The 17335-nt window shown below is 38.6% G+C and overlaps 1 protein-coding gene across 1 annotated transcript in view; it reads left to right on the plus strand.

The window, feature by feature from the left end:
- The window catches only part of LOC107715623 (CREB-binding protein-like), a 55344-nt gene that overhangs the window by 15403 nt on the left and 22606 nt on the right, over positions 1-17335 (plus strand). Inside the window, exons 4-6 of the mRNA XM_016521780.1 lie at positions 12890-13051; positions 14284-14527; positions 16048-16161. Coding sequence (XP_016377266.1) covers positions 12890-13051; positions 14284-14527; positions 16048-16161 — 520 coding nt within the window. The remainder of the gene's footprint in view (positions 1-12889; positions 13052-14283; positions 14528-16047; positions 16162-17335) is intronic.

A 17335-nucleotide genomic window follows, 5' to 3' on the forward strand; every position in this document is an offset into this window, starting at 1 on the left:
TCGTGCACAAACGTCCAGACAAAGTAAGCATCCCACGTCATATTTTGTTTTCCAAAAGAGCTTCTTGGCTCTCTGTAAGGCTAATGTTGCTAAAGCTACCATTGTCTCTGCCTGTTTTCACTAATGCTGCCTTCACGTGCTACCAGAATGATCGTAAATAGGAATGTGGTAGTTAAAAATTGCATTTGGAAGCAATGTGAGGATCAGTAACATGGTCACCACCAGTTAAACCGTAACAACAGTATGCCCGCGAGCATGAGCTCTTGAAGCTCCGCACTCTTCTGAAAAGGGAGGCGGGAGCACCAGCTCATTTTCATTTAAAGGGGACAAACACAAAAAACAGCGCGTTTTGGCTCATACCCTAAAAGTGGCAATTTCAACAAGCTATAAAAAATTATCTGTGGGTATTTTGAGATAAAACTTCACATACACACTCTGGGGACATCAGAGAACAATTTAAAATATTGTATCAATGCATTCTATGGCACCTTTAAGTCATTCTTCACAAGAATATTGATCTTCTTGTCAACAATTCATCCATGGTTATATATATATTTTTTCCCCTCGTAATTTCATAACTCTATCTACTGGTGAAACCGACTTCTCTCTTGTAATTTCTCCAGCCAATAATTCCCATTCTTACAACCAACCTCAAGCTCACATTCAGATCCTCCTTAATCCAATCAACAACTGATGAATTGAACCAAGACAGTGTTTAACATGAATCTATGCCTGCTTGAGCTTTTCAGACATTTGAAGGAAAGATTGCACAGAAAGGTAGTTGTGGCTATCGCATGTGTCTTACTGTTGTGGTTTTACAGGAAACCAATCGGAAACCAGTGTGCTGCTCGCACTGTGCTTTTGTCACTAGTGCACGCTCTTGTGTTGAGATGTTGGGTTCATATCGAGAAATCAGTCACTCGATGGAGTTTGCAACTGAAATATTGTGAATAACATCACACAGGCTGCCAGAGCGATCACGGGTTTCCATATCTGCTGTGTTTGTTCAGAGGTGAATAGATGTGCTGTCGGCAGTGTGGCGTGTGTTTGCATTGCACACAGATTATGAGAGTCACAAGAGCAGGTGAAGTGTGTGAGATCAGTCCACAGCTGAGTGCCAGCTCTCGTGTCTGTACTGTCCGCTCGCTCTCAGCTCTCATGTGTCCTGTTCAGAGGAAATCTGCATTAGATTTTTCACAAGATCTATGTTTTCATTTAGTTTTTTTCTGGGTTCTGTTCATGGAATAATCCAGTTCATCATCATACAGAATGTCTAATCAAATTAGTTAATCTTTAACAGTTTAATAACAAAAATGACATTTTAACCACATTTTTAAGCAAATGAAAATATAACTAATGCATTTTAGAGCCAGGTGGTGTGATGTGTGTGCGATTAGAATGTGGGATTTTGCTTTTCTGTTTATTTTGTGGTGGATATATTTGTATGGCTGTTAGTAGACAGAACTGATTTATGCTACTTACACATGAGAATCAGTAAGGTCGAAACTTGCTGCATTAAATTTGGCATGAAGTAATTCACCATATTTATATTTAAATTAGGGCTGGGTGATAAATCGATAACGATAATTATCGCAATATAATTTTAAAATGCTAAAACGATATGAAGAGTTCGATAAATGTTTTCTATCATGTTTATGTGCCAAAAGCGTAACGAAACACTGACCGTCTGTCCACTCGGACCAAAGTTTAAACGGCAGCGTGAGCTTACTAGAGCAGATGAGTCTTGGTCACGCGAGCACTAAACAGCGCTGTGAGATCCAGTGTGAAGCGCTTGAATCCATCAAACAACACAAAAGATTCAGTGATTTAAACTAGTTTAAAGCTGGATGACACCGTCCTGACAAACAGGAGAAAAACTGTGCGCAACGATACAGTCAGAAGGTTTTTCAATCTACAAATCGCCATTTATGGATCTACTGTAGTAACACTAACTGGACCGTGTTATTGTGGCAGAAATGTGGGTATTTGTATAGAATTTTACTATATTATTAATGTATACATGAATTAAATGTATAAAAGGAGTAATGGAATATAATTACAGTTTTATGATTTAAGCTTTAGCATGTGTGCATTTATAATAAATGTCTTTAGGCTACTGTTTTTCATACAGATACCTAAAAACCATATAGTTATATTTTTACCATGGTATTGAGGTGCAATGTGTGGTTTTAACTAGGGCTGTGTATTGGCAAGAATCTGGCGATACGATACGTATCACGATACAGGGGTTGCGATACGATATGTTGCGATACTGTAAGCAAGGCGATATATTGGGATATTTCTTATTTTATGAATAGGATATATTTTTAGGAAAGCTGTCATAAAGAACACACCACCATATGCAAACCTTAGCAATAAATAAATAAATAAAATAAAAATTATTTAACCAGAACACAGTGGGATCTGCATTTGCAATAATCAGTCCCTGTAACATTCAACGTTATTGAACCACTTTTTGTGCAGTACGAGTCAAGGGGGAAAAATTAGTGCTTGCAGGATCGTTTAGTTAAATGTATAATATGTGTTTTATAAAAAAGACCATATATATTTTTAGACCCTGCTTTAAAGGTTCACATTTTAAATTTACAATTGTAACATACAATGTCATAACATTTTGGTCTGAACAAAAGAATTACATCTGCTTAATATCAATGAAAAATAAGGTGCTTGCAGGATTTCTAAAAAAAACAAAACAATTTGAAAACAATAAAATAAATACAGATGTTAAGCATTCTCAGAACCTTTCCACTTGGATTTCACAGGTTTTTCGGTTTGTATTTATGTTCCGCGTGGAATCGCGGAGACCGCGACGCGACCACCTCCCCAACTGCACAAAATGCCCCCACCACGAGAGAAAGCTGCAGCCATGCGGCGACCCTACTGCCCGCCGCGCCCCGCGCGAGGCTCTTCACACGGGACGCGGCAAGCGGCGGAACCGAGGCGGCGCCCGTGCCACGGTCCCGTGGTGGACGTTAAAAGCACAAATGACGCCACACTTCAGCTTTGTACACCGAAACGAGAACTGGAACAATTCTAGTGGCGTGCCCTAATGCTAGTATTTCCTGTAACTGTTTAAGTTCAGAGATGAGCCATCAAGCGGTCGGGATATAAACTCAAAACGAAACAACTGCCATGAATCTTGTATGATTTTTAAAAAAAATATCGATATTGCGTTTTTGAGAATCGATACAGTATCGCCAAACAAAATATCGCGATACTCACGTGTATCGATATTTTCTTACACCCCTAGTTTTAACTGTGATTATCATGATTTAAATGTATGCTACTCTGGAAGACCAATGATTAATAAAAAAAAATAAAAAAAAGTCAATTAAATTTCACCATAAAAATATGAGGTTGCTATAATTCTTACAGATGTTACTGATTTTGATAATAAAAAAAATGTGCATACAAATGACGCCACACTTCAGCTTTGTACACCGAAACGAGAACTGGAACAATTCTTTTGTCCTCCATTACTAGCAGCGAACTATATTAAAGGGGTCATATGATGCGATTTCAGTTTTTCTTCTTTGGAGTGTTACAAGCTCTTGGTGCATAAAGAAGATCTGTAAAGTTGCAAAGACTAAAGTCTCAAATCCAAAGAGATATTCTTTATAAAAGTTACGAGTCAACCACGCCTACCTAAAACGGCTCGTTCTAACACGCCCCCACATGTCTACGTCACTATCTGGGAAGATTTGCATAACACCGCCCAAATGTTCACACAAAGAAAGAAGGAGTAACTTTTATTCTCGCTGTAATATTGAAAAGTGAAAAGTGAAAAAGTGAAAAGTGACGTGACATGTGGCCAAGTATGGTTCACCATAAAAATATGAGGTTGCTATAATTCTTACAGATGTTACTGATTTTGATAATAAAAAAAATGTGCATCTGCATCCTAACTCGAGCTGCAACTATTATCAAATGTGCTTTTCTAAGAGACAAAAAAAGTAATATTATTATCAGGCAACACAAACCTATTTGATTTGAAACAATATCACTCATTAGAACATGCAGAAACTAAGAAATAATTGTTTGCATTAAGATTAATTTTTTTAAGAAAAATTAATAGTCTGGTTTCAACTTTCACTTTGGAGCAAAAATCTGGTTTTAAACTTTTATTTGACATTTAAATCTGGCTTTAAACCTAAATTTGACATTTATCGTGATAATTATCGATATCGACTGATATGAGAAAAAATTATTGTGATTATTTTTTTGGCCATATCGCCCAGCCCTAATTTAAATGCATATTATTGATATTATTGTGAAGAAATCATGCATGTATACATTTGTTTTTTTACCTCGTAATTTTACTTTTTAAAATTTCATAACTCTTTTCCGGTGAAACAATAATATCTGGATAAGTGGTTAAGTTGTATTTACAACAAGTAAATGGTATTTGGCCAATCACAACGCACTGGATAGCTGGCCAATCAGAGCACACCTCGCTTTTCAGGAAAAAATTATTGTGATTATTTTTTTGGCCATATCGCCCAGCCCTAATTTAAATGCATATTATTGATATTATTGTGAAGAAATCATGCATGTATACATTTGTTTTTTTACCTCGTAATTTTACTTTTTAAAATTTCATAACTCTTTTCCGGTGAAACAATAATATCTGGTGACATATGCTGGACATTTTCAATAATGCCTTCGACAACCAATGGACAAAAAATGGCTTATTTGTTGAATTGTATATCTTTTTCCGCGTTTTTACAGTGTTGGGTGTTATAACCAATCACACACTTTTTTGTTGAGCTTATGAATGCAATGGCCAATCAGCGGCATTCAGATGAGTCATCAATGAAACTGGAGTTTTGTTGTTCAGCGCGCGCTGACTGATTTCTGATTCGTGAATTCTCTTATCATAAAAAACAATGTGCAAGTGCAATGTAAGTATAAAGCCCTATTTGGACGGGACTAGTTTTCTAAACTACGTTTGATTTTTGATTCTTATCTGACGTCTGGGATTTTCATGTATCAGTTTGGATGGGACTAACATCTCCGTGTTTATTACAGAGGTGGGAGGGTCTGTTTTGTACATATGGGCTTTGCAGAGATCACGCGTGGTGAATCTATATGGCTAGTATAGCAAAACCATGGTTAATGTTTGGTTACTTCAGTTTAACAAATTTTTTTTATTTGTAGTAAAACCATGTTTCATTTTCATAAAGGTGTATATATGAAGAGTTAATTTGCAAAAACCGATAAACGCCACTTAAAAAAAATTAGCTGATTGCCGTGCATTATTCTCCACATATAGCGCGATCTGAACCCTAAACACGTTTAGTCAAAAAAGGCAGTTTTGTCCACTTTCAAGGCATCGCGGGTTCACGTTTTACTGCAGAAGCCGACAAGTGTCCTTGTTGTTTTTGAACAGAAGCCGATAAGTCTATTTTAACGAATCAGTGCGCTGTATTCAGTTCAGGTGACAAGGCTACTTTCACTTTGAAAAGACGTGCTAGCTGAGAGGAGTTTCGTCAGAGCTGACTAAAAGTGATAGAGAATGGATAATTTCGACGAACTTGATGAATAAAACAAACTTTTAATATGTAAAAAAAAAAACATACTTTCAGTGAACTTTAATTTTGTAAATGATCTGTATTTAAGTTATTATTGCTTAATCAAAACAACCCAACTGCAGTTTGATTGATATTACTTGGAATGCGCAATAAAAAACTTTATGTAATTGAGTGCAGAAATTAAGGTGAAGTAATGTTAATATTATCTGACACTGATATTACAGTAGCCAGTCTTAACAGTTTATGTGATCTGGTTTTTGATTTTATTGTTTTGTTTTTTTTTTGCGAGGAGGCAAACAAATCAAAAATGCGCGCTGTGTGGTAAAACCGTCTACGGTAATTCACATTGGCCAAAACACAAGGAAACGTATTGTGCAAAAAAAATATCATCGGCAATCACAGACATTCGCATTCGGATGGGATTAGTTTTCTCAGAGAATCACTGAGTTTGCCGAAAAACAGTAGGCAATTTGCTCTGGAATTAATACAGAGGTTGTGTGAGAAAAACACAGACGTGGCAGATTCAGATGGGATTAAAATCTCAAAGTACGTCTGTGAAACGTCTGTGAAATTTCTCTAATGACCTGTAAAACTAGTCCCGTCCGAATAGGGCGTAAATGGGTGGGTGATTGCGATTTTCACTTTTTTAATGTTAGTTAGTGTGTAATGTTGCTGTTTGAGCATAAACAATATCTGCAAAGTTGTGGCGCTGAAAGTTCAATTCAAACGGAGATATCGTCTTTTAAAATTCTGGCACTTTAATGCCTACAAAAACTGCTCGTAGGGACTATGAGTTACTTCCCGGGTTTGTGACATCACAAACCCTGCCCCCGGGAACATGCAGCAAAGGGGGCGAGGCCATGTTCTCTCTCTCTCTCTCTCTTTCTCTCTCTCTCTCTCTCTCTCTCATTCAGATCATCAGCTCCGCTTCAACAATGAACTGTTCCAGTTATATATTTATTTTCACATAGCTACGAGAAGTGTTATACATGGACGCGCGTGCAGTTGCCGTACTGCATTACAGCTTTAATTGGGATAAAACCCTATATTAACAGAAGCAGTAGCATTTACAAACAGCGTATCTAAAAGTATGAGACGACAACAAACAAAAAATATACCATTAAGAGCCGTGCTTGCACAGGTTCTGCACGATCCTCTTCACTAATATTCTCTGGGTCTCAATCGGGTTCAAATTGATAAGCAATATAGATGACGCCATTGTTTACAATACAACTGGAGCACATGCTGCTGAGATGAGGGGCGGGACGTTTAGACGCAACAATGAAAAATTCGCTATTTGTCGCGTATGTTTTGCATGATGATATGATGAATGGATGGTTAATTTTTAACTAGCAGATTCAGTGACATTAGAGCTGATCTGCGCCTCACTGCACACGTCTGCGGTGCGTTACGGCTCCACGGGAACCGGAGCTTATCGCGGCCGCACTAATTCATGTGTTTATACCGGCCAGCTACGTTTCTGAAGCGGCTCTCCACGCTGGAGGATGGAACAAAACCTCGTCGGAGCCGTAAGGGATAACAGTAACATAACGCGCTGATCGTGGGCTGCTTTTAAATGAACATTTATTTATAAAACAAAATATCTTCTTTGGCCATATTAGCCTACTCAATAGCATTAACACAGGCTTTACTCCTTTCAAACTTTATCTGGAATGTCACCGTTTCTGTCACTGCAACTTCCCGATCAGGCGAACGAACACACACACACACACACTAAATCATCTGCCTCATGAAAAAAATTTATTTAAAAAAAAAAGTAGTTTATGATTTATTTTATCCACCCCGGCGACCCACCCGCAAATAATCAGAATGAATTTTTTTTTATTACCCGACCCGCGGATTATCCACAGCTCCCGTGGATATAGCAAGACCCTTTTTCTGTTAGTAATAATTGTGACGTTTTTCTGTGGGCGGAGCTTAGGTGGAGGCAGAAAGATTCCCCTGACTGCTTCACTAACGCTAGCTATGAATTATGTTAGCTTGTTTTTTGTTGTTTTTTTTTTAACAATGACTGGAGAAAGTCCGATTTTACCTGCATATGGTAAAGTCACTCGCTGTCCAGGATCGCGACTGTTATTTGAAAAGGTTAACTTTAACGGACGAAACCAGATTGGTCGACCCTACACGCTAACTCAAAGCATGGATGATCTGACAGGATTAACTCCTGTTGAGTGATTCACATCTATAGAGAAACCTAACGTGTAACGTTATAATAAAGAGAAACTCACCCGTGTCTATCTAGTCATGAAGGTGCATTAATTTTACATGGCTTTCTAAACATGCCACTCTCTTGTGCGAGACGCGAGTGCAACGGTGATAAATATCCCTATAGAAAATGTGATAAATAGGCCTTATGTGTTCTGTGTGAACGGCTTGGATTCAGTTTAAGCAACATCATCTCCGCATTGATGTTCTCTTTTTCCGCAATATTTTGAATGAACAACAATAAAAGACTAACAAAAGCATTAAAATGCAATGACTCTTGCGATCGTCGTCACATTTCGTGCGCCACTGATAAGGCTGCCTAGCACACACTAGGGCTATCAAAAAAGAAATTGAATTTTGAATATTCATCGAATTTCAAATAAAAATCCACATTCGAATGCAAAAACGTTGCAACGTTTTTGCATTTGAATGTGGATTTTTATTTTAAATTCAACAAATATTCGTAATTCAAATTTTTTTCTGACAGCCCTATTGTATATGGATAATCACATCTTTTGGTTTGTGTCTATCAAATTCAAAATAACGAGAATTTTTTTATTTTGTTGATTTAATTCAATTCAATTCAAGTTTACTTGAATAGCGCTTTTCACAATACAAATCGTTGCAAAGCAACTTTACAGCAAATAAGGTTTCTACAATATTTAGTAGTAGCTTATCAGTGGTGACTGTCAGTTAATAAACATATGGCAGAAATGTACGGAAAAATCAATTAAAGATATAATCAAACAGACGATGAACACTATTAACAGCAATTATTATATGATGCAATCAAACTTATAGCAAAATGTGGTAGTTCTGTATGTTGTTTCAGGGTTGGATTTCATCTGAGGTCCTCTGAGGGGTTGGCATCATCTCTTCTCAGCGTCGATACGTGGGAAGCGGTCCTGACACGATGATCGTCGTCGCGGGCGATGTGCTGCGCACCGTCTCGATCAGGCTCCTGAAGTCCCTCTTCAGTGTCTCCATCTGCCGCAGCTTGGTGTCGTTAACCCTGGCGTGAAGCACGACCGCTCCGGGCTCTCGTTGCCCTTCAGGATCGCGGGTATCTGCGCAGAAACAGCTATAGTTTTATATTAAGTTGTATAATATAAAAATGGACATATATGCCATATATATTTTTTGTTGTAGTTGAGAGCTCTGTTTGGTGTCACAACAGAAATTTTCGTTCTTACTGAGAACCTAACAATGAGAACATAGTATGTTATTAATATACAGCTAAAGGAGTGAAATTGTGGTCCAATGAAATGAACTTCAGTTTTGTGTGGATGTATACAACAAAATATTAAAAGGCAGATGACAGTTTCTCGTAACCGCTTCAGGGATCCGATCGGGCCAGTGGTTCAAATTTGTACTTGCCCTGCCAACATTTTCACTGGCACTGCCACAAAAATTAAAATAGTTGCTGTTATCATTGTTTTTGATCTGTTATCTTGTATTCTAATAAATAAGCTTATATGATGTTTTAGATACCAATTACATTTTACAATTCTCTATTTCAATTTCGATACCACAGCAAAAATCACTAGCCAAAAATAAACATAAATATAAAGTTTAAACATTATTAAAGTCAAGTGACAGCCAGTAAATAAGAACAAATGAGCAAATTACAAGTAATAGCACAATTAAATATAGGCCTATAGCACAAAAATAGAAATGAAATTATGCTTTAGGTTTTTATGCTTGTAGATGTTCAGGAACAGAAATTGAAAAATCACATATAAAATAACAATCTTCACTCTGTGTTGCACCTTGATTTTCCATAACCATTTGAAATTAGAGGCAACCACTGCATTTTAATCATGATTTGAAAAAAAGTGCAATGTTTGATTTATATTAGACTATAATTTCAAAATCTGAAGCAAAAACAGAATAACCTGACTTTAGCTTTGTGAAATTAAGCTACATAAAACATCTGTATGAAACGGAAACAGCAGACGAGCTGAATGAGACGCAGATTCACTCTCTGACAGCAGGTGGCGCTTATGGTACAGTGATACAGCGTTTCCTTGGTTACCGCTGTAAACACAGCAGCGCTGCGTGTATTAAAGGTGCAATGTGTAATATTTACATCGATCTATTGACAGAAATGCAATAGAATATACATAACTATGTTTTCAGAGGTGTATAAAGACCTTACTTAATGAACCGTTATGTTTTTATTACCTTAGATCGGGGGTTTTCAAACTTTTAGGACATGCGCCCCCCCCTTTATTAGGTTACTTTATTAATATTAACATAAAATCAAATATCCATTAAAGCTATTAAAGCAGCGAACAATTTTTCTTTTGCTCTTTTTGATTAACATTATTTACATAAGAAATGCACGGATCCGTTATATTGATGTATATTTGATATTTTCTTTACTGTTTACATTCACTTAAAACAACCGACTGTGCTTACAAGGATACTTGTCAAGACAGCCATTGGTATTCACCTGCTGTCTGAGAAGGCTATCTGTTTGTGCACTTCTGGTGTGTAAGCGGTGCGCATAAAAACGCTCTATCACAGTGCGAGTCTTGGGCTTAAATGGCTTAAAATTACTTTAATGTTTAAACTGACAAGACTTAAAACACGTGAGAATGAAAAACTTTCTCGAGGAAGCAGCACTGGCCTGACCGTTAAGATAGTTTTGGGGGGCTAAGGTGACAGATAGGGGGGCTGAAACCCACCTAAAAAGGGTTTAGAACCGCCCCTGGTATAGCGTGTGTAATTATACTGAAACCTGAAAACTTACCTGATTCAATGTGATGGCTGAGCCTGTTTCTGAGATAACAACATGCCAATCCGTGGTTGGATTTCCGACACGGCTAATCGTAAATCATCTAACACTGTCAATATGCGTGACCAGGGTTGCCAGGTTTTCACAACAAAACCCGCCTAATTGCTACTCAAAACTAGCCCAAAACTACAAAACGCGGCAAGTGTTAAAGTAGCCCAATTCCGCGGGAAAACCGCGGACTTGGCAACACTGACTCGAGCCAACTCTGCTCTAACTGTCGACTAGCAGTGGGAGTCAGATCGCCCCCTAGTGGATGGCTAAAGATTTGTTAACTCATATTCATAAATTCTCAAGAGAACGTCTCTGAATTAACTGATGCTCGCGCCCCCCTTGACAGGTGCTGGGGTGCGCCCCACAGGTTGAAAACCCCTGCCTTAGATTGAGCAATTTATATCTACATGCACCGCGGGTTCCCTTACATGGAAGTCGCCACCATGTTTCTACAGTAGCCCAAAATGGACAAACTGCTCTACACAGCGCATTTCGTCACTTTGTTGTTCTTGCGAATAAAACACTGACACAATGATGAACAAGTACATTAATATTCGCAATAACATCGATTTATGAAATAATTAAGTAAATATAATTCCTTAATTTACCTTTGTAAAGAAATCTCATTGCTCTCTGCTGTCTTTACCGACGACATCTTAGTCCTGTATCGGCCACCGTAGCTTCTCTAAAGGGAGGGGTGAGCGGGGGGCATCATATGACCCCTTTAACAAGTCTTAAAAACACATGCAAATAATAAAATGTCGTGACGACGCTGCAGTGGCCCAATCGGCCAAGTGACAAATCCGTCTACTGTCCCGAACGTCTTTCACGCTGGCCCCGGGGCCATCGGGCAGTCCTTATTGTCAAGCCCTGAGTTTGTTAGAGAAGTCAGTTTAATGTGGAAGAGAAGTTTTATTGCTTGCATGGACAGAGTGTTGGAGTGAAAGTGGGAGAGCGACAGGCAGCGGAGATGTATATTGCTCAGGACAGGGAGTTCCTCAGTGTGGCATGTTCAGCAGCGGCGCGTGTAGCGCAAATGGCTGCAGGCTCACATTAGTGATGGTGGGGGATGGGCCGGTTTACACACGCCACTGGAGGAGCTCTGATCAGACGCTCCGCTGCAGAACCATGCTGTGAAAGCATCACTGAAAAGTGCTCTATGTAACTCAGGTTTAATGCAGTTATTCATCTACATGCACTTCGTTTAGTAGCAGTAAATGATAGATTAAAGTTGGTGTGAAATTAAAATTCATGTTTTTTTATAAATGCAAATTATAGATCATATTGCGAACAATTCATCCTTGTGTGTTTCTTTAAAGAAAAAAGTTAAATGGAAATGCTATTTTTTGTTTTATTATTTTAAAATGCTCCACAATTCATAATCGTTAATCCTCTAATGAACCTGCTCCATTTTATTTCTATTGGTGGATGACATCCGAGATATTTTTATATTTTTTACATTATTTTGAAGTAACTTGAGCATTAAACAGGTATTATTTTAGCATAAAAAATTACACTGCTGATGCAAAATATTACACTACTGTTCAAAAGCTGGGGGTCAGCAAATTTTTTAATGGAAATTAAAAGTTTTATTCAGCAAGGGCAAATTAAATTGATCAAAAGTGACAGTAAATACATTTATGATGTTAAGAAAATGCCTTTCAAATGAATGCAGTTTTTTTTTTAAACTTTCTATTCAACAAAGAATCCTAAATCCTGTTTTTAACATTGTTAATAATGAGAAATGTTTCTTGAGTAAATCTAGCTTTGCCTTTACATTTTAAAATATATTCAAATAGAAAACAGTTGCTTTACATTGTTAAATTATTTCACAATATCACTGTTTACTTTTTGATCAAATAAATCCAGCCTTCGTGAGCATAAGAGGAAAATTTATTTAAAAATCTTACCAACCCCAAACTTCTGAACAATAGTGTATATTATCTAAAAGTTTAAATATTGTATCATCAGTGCATCTTTGGTTTGGTGTTTTTATGAAGAGCAGACACTGTTTTTCTCATTCTCAAGCTCTCCCCTAAAGGCAAATTGGTCTCTACTGCTCGTACGTGAGCGGGCGGATGTCACTGAGCAGCTGATGACAGTATCTTTTAGTACACTCTTTGACCTATGAATGTTTGGCTCGACAGTGTCTACGCTACACTGGCAGAGACCAGGACCTTGTGCCTGTGTAACGCCTTGCCTGCTCTCCATGAATTTAAATTGAAACGCTACACTGGCAGCCCTTTTGAGCCACTGTTTCATGAAAATTCGGTGAGGTTCACAGATGCTGATGGTCTTTTTTTTTTTTTATCCTCCATAGATGGGTCTTGCAACCGCTAACGGCACGTTCGGGCAGCAGTACGCACAGGGTTCGGTCCAGCAGATGTCCGGCGCTGGATTAAATGCTCAGATCCAGAACAAGGCAGCTCTTCCCAACAGCCTCCAGCCTACCCTGAAGGGTGCTTCCAGCGTGCCAAATCTGGTGAGTAACCCTCCACAGCTGGCTCCGGTTCAGTCCAGAACACTTCAGGTCTCTCTTGTCTCTGCGTCACGCATCTATTCAGCAGCTATTTATTCTTTCGAGGAGCTAATTGAAGTGCGTGTTTACACGCGACAGAATATGAAGCAAAGAGTGGATAATCTGGCTAAATGAAGTCTAAAGCCCCGTTTCCACTGCAGGATCTTTACCCAGGAACTAGGAACTTTGGGCCGGTACTCGGTGTGTTTCCACCGCAGGAACCAGGATCTAAATAAAGTTCTGGGTAAATATTTGCCCCTCAGAAAGTCCCTGCTCGCGAGGTAGTACTTTTTCAAAGGTCCGGAACTTTCTGACTGACGTTATCAAGTACGCTGCTCTTTGCAGAATTACCGGACTTGCATCGTCCCGTCCGCGGGAGTTCACACTCCCGAGTCGAACTTGTGAAGTCTGAACTACCGAGGATGCAAATTCTGAAATTTGCGTACTTTGTATTGAGAAACGCGTGCAGACCTACGTCACCAGACAATTTGCCTAATCTTCTCAGTACTTTAGACCGCGATGGAAATGGAGACAGCAACAGGTCTGGGGAATAAAGCTCCTGGGACAAATTGTTCCAGGTAATTTCGGTGGAAAAGCGGCTTAAAATTGTGTTTGAACAGTCATATCTGAAAATTAATCTAGACTGCTCCGGCATTGTGTAATTAGGTCAACAAAGTATATTTATTTTAATTTGCTTTATTTTCTTACTTTTCTTTTTTTTTTAACTGAATAGTTTGAGGTCAGTAAGAATTTTTTTTACATTTTTCATTAATTAAAGGGTGCATAAATACGTTAATTGATTTCTGAAGGATTATGTGACACTGAAGACTGGTGTAATGATGTTGTAAATTCAGCTTTGCATCACAGGAATGAATTACATTTTAAAATGTTCAAATTAAAAACAGGTATTTTAAATTGCAATAATATTTCACAGTATTACTGAGTTGTGGCTGGACAGTTTACAAATAAGAACTGTTAAAACAATTCTGTGTTGTTGAAGCCAAGAGGATAGAGCACATTGTTTTGATTAAGGTGTAAAATGGACGCTTGACACCTCAGCGAATAAAATCACAACTTCACAGCCTCTCGTGGCTTGAGGCTTTATCTAACCAACTGAGAATATTTAGAAAGATTTGTTTCTTTATATAATAACAACTGAAATGGAGCTTCTGTCTAATCGAAACTCTTCCCTCCAGCTGCAGCAGCAGGTGCCCTTGGTGGGCATGGTCCCGGGACAGGGGGTGTCGGCCGGCCCCACGGCCGACCCAGAGAAGCGCAAACTGATCCAGCAGCAGCTGGTCCTGCTGCTTCATGCCCACAAGTGCCAGCGGCGAGAGCAGGCCAATGGCGAGGTGCGCGCCTGCGCCCTGCCCCACTGCCGCACCATGAAGAACGTCCTCAACCACATGACCCACTGCCAGGCGGGGAAGTCCTGCCAAGGTGAGAGGCAAAATGAGACCAGTTATGTTAATATATAACTGGACTCCGGCACTTTACCCCAAGCTCTGAATTTTATAGAAATCATGGTCTGTCATGTGCCATCTCTGAGTCGATCTGAAAGTGCTTGTGTATTCCTCCGTCTCTCTTTGTCCACAACCATATTTCGGTGATGACTTTACATCTCAGTGTTAAACTGTCTGGCAGGGCACTCAGGCTTCATGTAAACTTGGGAAGTCAATCATGGCTCTTGTGGTCTCACTGTCTATGTATGAAGGATTCTGGAACGTCGAAACCCCTTTTATTCCTTGACATGATTTCGTTTGGGCGGAGTGTTTTATTACGGTGTGAAAAACAAATGTCAAGAAGTCTTGCTCGTCAAGAGTGTTATGTCTGATTTATTAGTTGTGCTTGTTAAGATGAGCATGATTATTTATATCACTCTTGAATACTTGGCTTACACTGCAGGAGGGACCTTAATATCATAAGCCATTTTTCAGCACCCATTCTGGACCCAATTTGCACATTTCCACAGCAGAAACTGAGATGGAAAAACTGTTTAAATAACCAAGTTGTCGCAAAACTACATTGCTTCCATTATAATCAACCTCGCTACATTGGAAATGTGCAGTTTGACACAAATTAGTTCTATTTCTGTATATCTGTGTTGTCTTGCACAAAAGCTCTCGTCAATTTGTTTAAACTAATATGATTTTTAATTGCAAATATAATGTAAATAGTTTTCTTTGAATTTTGATTGCTAGTAGATAAAACGGTTAATACAAACTTAATGACGGCCCAGTAACATAGTAAACACTTATCTACCTGCAAACTTGTTGCCTTTCTTTTCGAAATTCGCTGTTAAGATGTTGAAATAAGCCATTCATGTGATGGGTGCAAATCTGAGTTGTTTTTATGTGAATGGACATCTGAAGAGTACTGTCTGTCTTTAGAAAAGTTTTGATGGTATTAGGCAGCTCAGCACTGCTTTGTGTACGGGGTAACCGCTGTCTTTCTGATTTTCCATAAGTGCCACCTAGAGTCAGAGTGTGAATTTGCATTTTCATTCAGCCCACCTACCGTTTTTCTTCAGACCAATTACATATAACATACTTAATTTTTTTGTTCAGCTGAAATGTAACGTTTATAATTTGATAAAACTTTTGATCAAAAACCTGTATGAGTTGAAGTGTGAAGTTGTTAAATTCATAGTTCTTTCCATAATTTTAGTTTAGGATGTTACCGTAGACATGGGTGGTGGTTCAAAACAATGTTGCTACCTAAACATGTCATTTTATTCTAATGTCAGAATTGTCCAAAAGTGATTTCAAGATTCCAAGTTTTTGAAGAAAAATTCCCCATTTCCCCAGTAATCAACCACCCTGTAACGTCCCCAGCAACCGTATAGGCGATCATTGTTCATAATTTTTATTCAGGTTTTTATTCATCAGGTTTTTCGAATTCTTTTAAGTGTGTGATTGCTCAGTATTGTAATTTTTTTATGATTTTCTCCGTTTCCACAGTGGCTCACTGTGCCTCCTCTAGACAGATCATCTCGCACTGGAAGAACTGCACCCGGCACGACTGCCCCGTCTGTCTGCCCCTGAAAAACGCCAGTGACAAGAGAAACCAGCAGCGTAAGTCGTACTCTCATTTAAAATAAACCACCTGCACCGATACATTCTCTGCATGCATACCTGCAAACTAGGGCTGGGCGATATGGGCAAAAAAATCGTATCTCTGTATTTTTTGGCCGATTTGCGATATACGGTATATATCTCTGTATTTTTGTTTTTAATCTGTATTTAATATATATATATATATATTTCACTTACTGCCCAATGTTGTCCAACAAAACAATACATATTAAAGGCTGTGAAAACAAATAAAGTGAATGTAACCATGTGAGCCTTTGTGCAAAAAAGGGTTAAAATCACATTTCGTTCTAACATTGCAATCTAAAAACAAAAATAAGGCTTTTAAAGCGGAAGTTAAATTCACTAAACTAAAAATGAAAATAAATCAGAACAAAAGCACAGAATTGTGTTAGGCTATTTTGATTACCCCACAGGGCTCGCAAAATCGCTAGCCTGACATCCCAGGGCTATTGTGTTTTCCAGTCGGGCTACCAAAATGTTTTACCACCCTGCCCGACGGGCTATCTTGAACAGTGATATAAAATTCCTTGCTTGATTTGCGTTGTGCACTAGCTTGTACGGGTAACGGCCTTTCCACACTGAGCGTGAAAAAACAAAACCAATATCGGACGCGATGACGTTCTGGAATAAAACAATAGATTTCTATGGATGCTTCCACATAGACCGCGAACATTCACGCCCCGAAAATGCGAATTGTTTTTTTTCCAAACCAGTCTGACGAATCTTTTTTCAGTTTCGCAAAGCGAAAACACGGGCCGTCCAATAAGATTTGAGCTAGGATCACGTGACTGGAGCAGCTGCTGTTGTACAAAAAGGCAAGAGTGGTGGCGCGGTTTCGAAAACCAGTGTAAACAAACACAGAAGAAGTGTATCCCGGACAAGAGAAGAGAGTGGATGCTGAGTTCTTGTTATCGTTGGTATTTGAGAACAAATTTATTCTCACATGTTCTTTATACAGAATAACATTTCTATTAATTGTCCACTGAATTATGTGATAACAGTAGAGCACTGTCCGTTTTCTTCCACGTGCGCGAGCGTGTTATGAGTCAGAGTGCGTCCACTCTTTTTCTACACATGAAATATGAAAGCAAATAGACATGATTATGACGATATATTTTCTGTATGTGTTTTGTATGCAGCTCATGGTATTTTT

The sequence above is a fragment of the Sinocyclocheilus rhinocerous genome, unplaced genomic scaffold, assembly GCF_001515625.1.
Source record: "Sinocyclocheilus rhinocerous isolate Xijiao unplaced genomic scaffold, SAMN03320098_v1.1 scaffold239, whole genome shotgun sequence".
Classification (NCBI taxonomy): domain Eukaryota; kingdom Metazoa; phylum Chordata; class Actinopteri; order Cypriniformes; family Cyprinidae; genus Sinocyclocheilus; species Sinocyclocheilus rhinocerous.